Source organism: Canis aureus, chromosome 10 (genome assembly GCF_053574225.1).
Source record: "Canis aureus isolate CA01 chromosome 10, VMU_Caureus_v.1.0, whole genome shotgun sequence".
NCBI lineage: Eukaryota > Metazoa > Chordata > Mammalia > Carnivora > Canidae > Canis > Canis aureus.
In genome coordinates, this window is record NC_135620.1 from 58,698,067 (window position 1) to 58,708,400 (window position 10,334).

At 38.3% G+C, this 10,334-nt stretch overlaps 1 protein-coding gene across 4 annotated transcripts in view; it reads left to right on the forward strand.

Moving 5' to 3' along the window:
• NR4A3 (nuclear receptor subfamily 4 group A member 3) overlaps window positions 1–8,234 on the forward strand; it is a 40,318-nt gene extending 32,084 nt beyond the window's left edge. For all 4 annotated transcript variants that reach the window (XM_077912679.1, XM_077912676.1, XM_077912677.1 and 1 more), the window contains one exon: window positions 4,982–8,234. In XM_077912679.1, the coding sequence (XP_077768805.1) occupies window positions 4,982–5,229 (248 nt within the window). In that variant the 3' untranslated portion in view covers window positions 5,230–8,234. The remainder of the gene's footprint in view (window positions 1–4,981) is intronic.
• Window positions 8,235–10,334: the final 2,100 nt, after the last annotated feature.

The following is a 10,334-nucleotide window of genomic DNA, read 5'->3' on the forward strand; positions in this document are numbered from 1 at the left end:
AAATAGGTACACAGAAAGTCAGGAGTTACAGGGAGGCTGAAATCATCTCAGGATAAAGAAGAACATCCTAATATGACGTTCAAGGCATCCCAGTATAATAGAAACATGCCTGGACTTTGAGCAAAAGAAATTAGCCATTTGCTAATTTTGACTGTGGGCAAGTCACTTACTTAACTCTCTGAGCCTCTCAGCCTTCTTATCTATTAAGTAAAGATCATCTTTGTCCTACCTGATTCACAAGCATATTGAGAGAGTATGATAAAATAATCTAAGTAGAAGAGTATAATATAAAGTGCTACTAAGTCTATTGTTATTTTCCAGTGGTCGGGCACTTTCTTTGTGACCTCTCATGGTAGGGATTCTTGTTTTGGGTGGGAGTGTGAACTAAATGATTCAAATCCTTTCCAACACATATGTTCTATGATTGTGACACGTAAATTCATTACTTAACCATTTCTATAAGATACATTTTAAAGTTTTGGATACAGAAAGCTGAGTTAAATACTGACGTATTAGATAAAAATGATGTAGATCAAAGAGCAAGAAATGCCGAAGGGCTTGTTTTGTTTAATGGTGGACAAAGATCATACACTAAAATCTGTGTGTGATTCTCTAGGAAGGGGGAAATCCAAATGTCCAATTTCCCCCAGAATTGATGAGGTCTCTGTATATCAGCATTGCAACCATGTTTACCAGACACCGAAAAGAAAAGAAGTCCTTAAATGAAAACGTCAGTGATTGGGGTTTTAAGGAATTTCAGATTACTAGGAAGGTCCCAGCCACTTAGTGACTCCCTAGTGATTTGGAAATCTTGCTGGCTGCTGGCAGTAGTTTGCATGGAGACTGAATTTTATCTCAGCCCTTTTGAAAAAGTAAAGAAACCACAAATCCAGTAGCTGTTCAAAACAACAAAGAAGGTGCCTTTGGCTTCTAACAGGAGTGTCTCTGAATTCCTCAAGGAATTCCAGGCCTAGGGTTGATCCAGCTGGCAGGGAGGTATCGATCTCCACTTGAATTCACTGAATAAATAATGGTTGCCATAGTTATTGAGCAGTCACAACTGGTTGGAGAGCAGGGAAAACTCTGAGGCACCTTCTGTGAGTTTGGCCATGAGAAAGTCTAGTTATAAGGTTCTGTAATCAACCCCCTCCCCAAATCCAGCCAATACCATTCTCTGTTTCTTTATCCTGAAAACGAATATGGGATCTTGAATGCAACACAAGACATGGGCACTGAAAAGAAGGCACATGTTAAATCAATAGATTGGTTATTTTATTCTGGGAAAAAGCATCCCTCCCTAGGTTCGGAACCTAATCTGCCATAGCTCAGTATTAATAGACATTATTATCAGCAAGATGACTGTTTGAGCATGTTACAGCTACTAGAGAGACCAAATCCCAGGTTGTTTTATGTTAACAGTTTAATATACAAATACTGCTAACTTGGGAATTTTAAAAGAAAGGAAAAGAGTTATCTGACAATCTCATAAATATTCTCACTTTTCTGTTTCTGTTCACCCTTCTTTATATGCAGAAATAAATTTTGCATAGATGTCATCCCAGCTTAGATGCCATTTTATATTCTGTTCTTTCTTTTATGCGATATATGTTTTTCCATGTTGCTTGACAGCCTTCATATCTGTCCTTTCTGATGCCTACATTTATGTGCATATACCATTTTTGACTTAATAGTTCCCTTTTCTTCCACCCCTTATCTTTTTCCCAGTTTTTTAAATAGATACTGCAACCCTAAATGTCTTCATGCATACAGTTTATTCTTCTGCTGAATTTTTCCTTCAGATAAATTCCCAAGAGTGGGATTACTTGGGCAGAGGCTATGAACATTTTACAGTTCTTGAAGTTTACTGCCAAACTTGCAGTCTGCTTTTCTGTTTTGGTGGCAGGGGCAAAGGGGAGAGGGAGGTGGAATAAGAGTTTAGAAGGAACACCGTTGCAGGCAAAATTTCCCTTGAAGGTCACTCCTGGGTGTGTCTTTTGAGACTAAACAGAGAGACTACGTATATAGTAAAGATAAACATAGAGGACAGGTTTGCACCTAGGCTGATTAGCTAATAGTTCCTGGGAAGCAAAATCATGCACTGCAAAGCTTGAGAAGTAGGGGACTTTGTTGCCTTTTGTTTGACCTGTGGTTGCCAACCATTTGCTGTTTGTCAGGCATTGTTGCAGGTGCTGACTGTACCATGCATGGAGCACTCTGCAGTTGGTAGAAAGTTGGTAGCATCATCTTAGTTGAGCCTGTCAATACCCATGGAAGTAGGTTTTATTATAACTATACTTCTTCTTTCAATGTTTTGTGTAGTATGTAGGGCACAAAGAAAAGAGGAACCTGGCAGGCTTAGCCCATAGAGTATGCAACTCTTGATCTCAGGGTTGTGAGTCTGAGCCCTACATTGGGTGTACAGATTCCTTAAAAATAAAATCTTGGGGAGAGGAGCTGGGTGGCTTAGTTGCTTAAATGTCCGACTCTTGATTTCAGCTCAGGTTGTGATCTCAGAGTTGTGAGATGGAGCCCAGAGTCAGACTCAAAGCCAGGCATGGAGCCTACCTAAGATTCTCTCTTCCCCTCTGCCCTTCCCCCACCAGCCTCCCTCCTCACGCGCACTCTCACACACATGTGTACATATACACGTGCATACTCTTCTTTAAAAAAATTAAAAATTAAAATTAAATAAAATATTTTTTAAAAAGAGGTACACAGAAAGGAATAAAGAAGAATACAATAAAGACTTGTGTATCTACCACCCACCCTGTAATCCCCATTTTCCTACAAAGACATGGTCCTAAGAGATTAAGTCACATGGCTAGTAGTAAGTAACAGAACCAAAACTGGAACCCAGCTCCGTCTGACTACACATCCAGTGCCCTTTTCTCTATATTATGGTGCATCAAGATGAGACACCCACAAGTTACAGCCAACTGAGATGCCACTGGCAATTTTCATGGTTGTAATTTAATGTAATTATAACACATCAGAGCTAGAAGGGACCTTAGAGGTCATTAAATCCAACCTCCTCCTTTTAAGATAAGCCTTAAACCTATGGAAGAATGCAGATCTCCTGGTCCCTGGGCCTCCTTTGATTTAGGACAAGAGGGGAAAAAAAATGTCTGGATATTGCTCCATTTTGCTAATTGATTTTTTTTGTTTTAAGGAAACAACTTCCTTAACAAAAATATCCCCAAGAGGATTAAGAGTACACTTATCTTGATGAGCACAGAGTTATGTATAGAATTGTTGAATCACTGAACACTTTTGTACACCTGAAACTAATATAATGCTGCACATTAATTATACTGGAATTTTAAAAAATGAGAAAGCATATATCCCCAACTGAAAAAATAAACGTGGGAAAAATTAGACACTGTTGCTTGATTTCCCTTTGGAAGGATGTCTTCGATCTCATGAGAATTATTGTTTTACGTGTAAATATACTTAGAGATACAAACCCTGACTAACTAGGGCCAAGACCTTCTCTCAGGAAAGAGGCTTTGGTATCTAAATGTTGAGGGAGAGCAGAGTGGTTTATACTGGATGTGATGCTCCTTTCTGATTAGAGATGCAACATTGCTCTGTGGCAGGAGGACAAAATGTGCCTCAGGAAACTGAGTTCAGATCAGTTTAGCAGCTTTTAGCAGCCAAAATTTAGACTTTGGGAAAATCACTTAACATTAAAATAAAATGGGAGATCATAATATTTAACATGTGGATCACTTTGTATATTGTTTTATAAAATATCAGATACAGGTGTTCATGTCTTGCTACATTGTAAAGTCCCTGCAGTGCCTCTTTCAGGGCCTCTTCCCTTCTCTTTGACTTTTCCATCTCCACAGCAGGAAGACACGTGTATTTTGTACAGAGTGCCAGGTGTAGGACAATAGGTGTTTCAAGGGGGAGTGAAAAACAGGGAAAAGAAAAGCTGGATTCTTCTCAATGCTGGTTAGCATGAAAACATAAGAATGTGCTTTGTGCTGGGTCTTGTGGGGCAGCCCCTGCATTAGCAAATGGAACTTACAGATCCCCCTTCCCCATCTTAACAGATGGGGACATTAATTCACTTTCCTCGATGTGTTTCTTTGTCACTCTGAAAAAAGAGTTGCTTTCTGATAGGACTTTTATAGGATAATGTATGCAAAGTAATAACCACTCTGTCATTCATTCAATGTGACTATGTGCCAGGAACTGTGTGCTTCACCTAAGTTGGTCCTCCCAGAAACCCTAAATTAGGGACAGTTATTATCTTCACTTTATAAGGAACCTGGGGCGCAGAAAGTCAGAGGCTAACTCAGGAGCACACAGTGAGGAAGTGGTAGGACTGGGATTCGAACCCTGATGCCATTTGATAACAAAGGCTATGAGTTACCTCTAAGATGGAGGCACTTGGATTCTAAAATGCCATCCCAACTGGTAGAAGACACAGACCTCAATTTGGGATTCGAAGTCTCTTAAGATGAGGCTGTCTACTGGGTGTTATATAAGACCAATGAATCACTGACCTCTACCTCTGAAACCAATAATACATTATATGTTAATTAATAAAATTTAAATTTTAAAAAAATTTGCTAAAATGAGAAATTAAAAAGAAGATGGGGATGCCTAGGGCCCCTGAGTGGCTCAGTCAGCTCAGTGTCTGCCTTTGGTTCAGGTCATGATCTCAGGGTCCTGCATAAAGCTCCCTCCTCAGCAAGGAATCTGTTTCTCTCTCTCTCTCTCCTCCTCTCTCTCTCTCTTTCTTTCTCAAATAAATAAATAAAATCTTAAAAAAAAAAAAAAAAGATGGGGTACCTGGTTGGCTCAAGCAGTAGAGAGCATCCAACTCTTGATCTCAGGGTCATGAGTTCAAGCCCCATGTTGGGCGTGGAGCCTACTTAAAATTAAAAAAAAAAAAAAAGCAAAAATAAAGAAAACTCAAAGTCTCTTAAGATGCAACATCCTCCTAAACTTGCCCTTTTGTATCCCTCTACAGAACGACATGGGTTAAAAGAACCAAAGAGAGTGGAGGAGCTATGCAACAAGATCACAAGCAGCTTGAAAGACCACCAGAGTAAGGGACAGGCTTTGGAGCCCAGCGAGCCCAAGGTCCTGGGCGCCTTGGTAGAACTGCGCAAGATCTGCACCCTGGGCCTCCAGCGCATCTTCTACCTGAAGCTGGAAGACTTGGTGTCTCCACCTTCCATCATCGACAAGCTCTTCCTGGACACCCTGCCTTTCTGAACGGGAGCCGCCTGGCACCTACTTGCTAAGCAGCAAAGGAATGGGTCTGGACACCTATCGTTTTCTGTCCTTCCTTAAGAGAAAAAGCAGCTCCTGTAGAAAAGACTTTTTTTTTTTCTGGCACTTTTCCTTACAACCTAAAGCCAGAAAACTTGCAGAGTATTGTGTTGGGGTTGTGTTTTATATTTAGGCTTTGGGGTTGGTGTGGGAGGGGAGGGTAGAGTTCATGAGGGTTTTCTAAGAAATTGCTAACAAAGCACTTTTGGACAATGCTATCCGAGCAGGAAAAAAAAAAAGGATAATATAACTGTTTTAAAACTCTTTCTGGGGAATACAATTATAGTTGCTTTGTATTTAAAAACAAGAACAGCCAACGGTTGTTCGCCAGGGTAGGATGTGTCTTGAGGTTGATCTTTAGAATACACTTCCTGTATCAAGGGTATGTATGTGGTGCAAAGAAGGCAGAAATTCTCTCTTTTAATTTCTTTCTTCCTTTATTTTATTTTAACAAATGGTGAAAGATGAGGATTACCTATAAATCAGACATAGCAAAATGATAATGGCTGTTCGCTTCCATATACAAGTGCAATTTTTAAAGTGCTGTCTTACTAAGTCTTGTTTATGAACTCTCCTTTCTTTTATATGGAAATAAAAAGGAGGCAGTCATATTGGCAAATGACACGTGTTCATTTTCCTAGCAGAGGCTTTGTCCACCTGCCCTGTAGAGCGCTTCTGAGGAATGGTCCATCCAAGATTTTAGGCCACTCTTAGTGGATCCAGAGCTCTGCCCTGATGCCCAGCTGTCCTGAAAGGGGCTCAGATTATAAAATGGATTGCATACAGCTGTGTTGGTTGTGTTCCATCAACTGAGACAGAGTTCCCTAAAGTTGCTCCAGTTAATAGCAACCGACTGGCACATTCATTCAGAAGCCCCAGGAGCATCCAGTGAGTCTCAAGGGTTTGATTCCTAAATAAGAACATACAAATAAGTAGGAACTGATCATACAGGGTAAACACCAGAGGTAATAAGATTTTTGAAATATATATAATTTAATTTTTGTTATTGGTGACAAGGACAATTTTGGAGAGCAAGCGAGTCTTATTTTAAAAAATAATAGTATGAATGTGACTACTAGACAGGATTAGTGGGCTGCGTTTCAACATTCCGTGTTCGTACTCCCTTTTGTATGTTTATACTGTCGATGCCATATTACTATGAGATAATTTGTTGCATAGTGTCCTTATTTGTATAAACATTTGTATGCACGTTATATTGTAATAGCTTTGCCTGTATTTATTGCAAGACCACCAGCTCCTGGAAGCTGAGTTACAAAGTACTTAAATGGGGTGTTCACAGTAACTTGGATACACCAATTAGAAATTAAATAAACAAATATATATATATAAATATAGCAGGTTACATATATATATTTATAATGTGTCTTTTTATTAACCATTTGTACAATAAATGTTACTTCCCATGCAGTTATTTTATGATTCATTTGCAGTGACTTTTAAGGCAGTACTGTTTAGCACTTTGATATTAAAATTTTGCTTATGTTTTGCTAAATTCGAATAATGTTTGAAGATTTTTAGGTCTAAAAGTCTTTATATTATATACTCTGTATCAATCAAAATATCTTTGGCCATTTTGCTAAGAAACAAACTTTGAATGTCAAAATGATGTCACAGTAGTTTTTGTTAGCTTTAAATCATTTTTGCTTTAGTGTTTTTAAAGAAAAAAATAACAAAACTATGCTGTTTATATTGTCATTAAATTATACAATCAAACAAATGCCAAATGAATTGCCTAATTGCTGCAAAGGATAACCCAGATAGCAAAGCATATATGGTTTGGTTCCCCCCTGCCCCAAGAGTCATTCTGATATTTGATCATGTATTATGTTTGTGTGAGCTTTTATGGAAGATTATTATTTTTATATCCAGGTGATAGGGTCTGCAATGTTAGGCCCTTGGAACATTAGACTTTGCAGGGGCCTGACTTGTCAACTGGTCCCCCACACCTCTGAAACTCATAGAGGAGACAACCGGGACCCAGCGATAAGTAAAAATTGCCCAAGGTCCAACAGGCCAATACCAGAATCAAGACTAGGACCTACTTCTCCTTTCTATAGTGTTTTTACTCAACTTATTGCATCTATAGGAAAACAGGCTTTTAAAAATAACCACTAATATTTACATTTTACCTGATAACCGTGAGTAAAGTAGTACTTTTGCATTAATTTTTTGAGCTTATATGCAAACATAATAAACATTATTAAATATCAGGAAAGCTAACATTTCATACACGGTAGCTTCAGACCAAATTCAAATTGAATTTGAATAAATTAGAAATACTGTGCATACATAACCCTTTGGTGCACCATTAGTATTGGAAAGTTAATCCTTGTTTTTTGTCATGTCCATAAAAGAAAAACAAAACAAACAGAAAAACCAGAGCCCTGGAGAAATGCTGTTACTTTTTATTTTTACACCCATCAGATTTAAGGAAAAGACTTTTTAGCTGTGATATTGATTGGTTGGTTGGAAAGAATGAAGGTTTTTAGTTTTAGGTCCAGACACTAGTGTTGAAAATAAAGGTGATAGCCAGTGTTCTTCTGTCTTCCATAGTTGTAAGAACTATGAGAGCCTCCCACGTAATCCATCAACTCAACTCTCTTTTTTTGTCTTGATGTTGACACACAAGTTTATACAGAGTGGATGACCAAACTAGCTCAGAAGAGGACAGCAAGAATTAAAGCAGGTGATTCTTCCCTTGTGGGAGAGCTCTCTCAGTGCGAACATGCCTTCTGTGGGCGGAAATCAGGAATCCACCAGCTGTTAATGGAGAGTGCCTTGCTTTCATTTCAGACAGCAGAGTTTTCCAAAGTTTCTCTGCTCTTCTAACAGCATTGCTCTTTAGTGTGTGTTAACCTGTGGTTTGAAAGAAATGCTCTTGTACATTAACAATGTAAATTTAAATGATTAAATTAAATTACATTTTATCAATGGCTACCGGTGTGTTAAATAAGCATGCTTCATTTTAACAGTATTCTCTTCATCATGTATATGATAGTATTTGCTGTGATCTCTTAAACACATCCCCAAATGGATTTTTTCTGAAGGCTTACTAATGCTGAAAAATTAATAGGCATTCTGAATTGGAAATATATTAAACCTCACTGATTGGGAAGAAGGACATTCTAAATTCGATAACCATGTATTGACTACTTCCTGTGGACAAAGCACTGCTGCGTGCTTTGAGGAGATGCAAACATGCACAGTGTTGAAGCTATTTTTCTTTCAATCATAAATTATTAAATATAGTATATATTTATATACTTTTTACACATATATATTAAATTAAGCTAATAATTTATTGCCTAAAAGTATTCTTTAAGGGCTTTAAGGACTTATCTTTATTAAGATAATGGGATACCAGTTGTTTATGAACCAGAATTTACAAGAATCAGGATTAGAGTTCTCCAAGATTGATCAGTACTCTCTGCCTTTTTGCTGACACCACTACTCTATATTGCCTAGAAACCTCTCTCCGTGGGCAGTGCAAATGCAACTTTCATTCAACTCTACCCCAAATATCATTTATTCTGGATTAGGGCAAATCTATTTTGTGTGTGTGTATATTGAAGGCTCAAAACAATGTGGAGCTCTCCCAATTTAATTCAACAGTTCATGTACAAAGAATTTTCTATGCCATCTAAGTGCTGTGTTTAGTCTAGGGGACAAACCTTCTTCCTGCTTCTCAGCAGTGCCTCCATTTCCTCGACCATACAGTGTGATTAGTAAGAAAAGAATGAGAGAGAGGGTGGAATGAATTTAAACATAGGTACTTGGGCAAAGGAGGAAAAAACAGAGGGTTAATAAGCTTCTTCTCTGGGGACTCCAGAGGCAAAAGTCTGGTTTGAACAAGGAGAGAGGCAGGAAGTTCAAGACTGCATAAGGGGCAGGTGCTTATAGTTGAAATTTCCATAAGTTAAATGCACAAAGACAACAAAGGAAGCTAACTGTTGACTTTTTTTTTTTTTAACTGGGGTAAAATCCACATAAAACTTACATTCTTAACCATTTTTAGTGCACAGTTCAGTGATGTTAAGTACATCCACATTGTTGTTTTACCAATGGCCTTTCATCTTACACAACTCAAACTCTATAGCCTTTAAAAAGTAACTCCCCATTCACTCCTCCTGCAGGTCTGGTAACCACCATTCTTTTTGTGTTTACAAATTTGACTACTATAGAAACCTCATATAAGGGAAATCATACAGTATTTGTCCTTTTGTGTCTGGCTTATTTCACTTAGTCCCATGCCCCCAAGATTCATCCATGTTGTAGTATGTCTCCTTTTTAAGGCTGAATACTATACCATTGTAGGTACATACTACACTTTCCTTATCCATGTGTTGGTGGACCCTTGCGTTTCTTCCTCCTTTACACTATTGTGAATAATGCTGCTATGAACATGCGTGTATAAATATCTTTGCGGGACTCTGCTTTCAATTCTCTGAGCTACCTGTTACTGACGTTTGAGCTTAAAGTATGGTATACATGCTTTTCAAGTACAAGTCATTTTTTTTCTCAGGCACCAATATCAGACCATCCCCATTTCTCTCTCAGAAGAGAAGGCACCTGAGGTGATTTCGTGAGCAAGCTGTTTGTAAACCTTTGTTCTAAGACTTTGCTACAAATGGAAAGGACTAAAATCTAAGAGTATCAAATGGTCTATCATCTCACCCAAATACATTTTGAAAAATGCCATCTTTTGCCCAACAGGTTGAAAATTCCATCAAATTTCAAAGAAGATTTTTGCACCTTTTGTTATCTGACACCTTTTACCACGAACAAAATTTCTTCAAAAAATGCCTCAGAAATTTCTTCCTCAGGGCTATCTCTGAGTTGCACTGTGGCACTAACAGATGATATTTCTTGCTTGGGTGTTCTGTTTTGCTAGTGTTGCAAGGACAGTATCATTCTTGCTTTATTTTTATTTTGTCTCTGCCCATCTCATGGTTCCATCAATGAGCCCAATGATCATGGCCCCTTCTCCATTTACCTGCTATGATGCTGGCCGTCCTTCATGCTGGGGT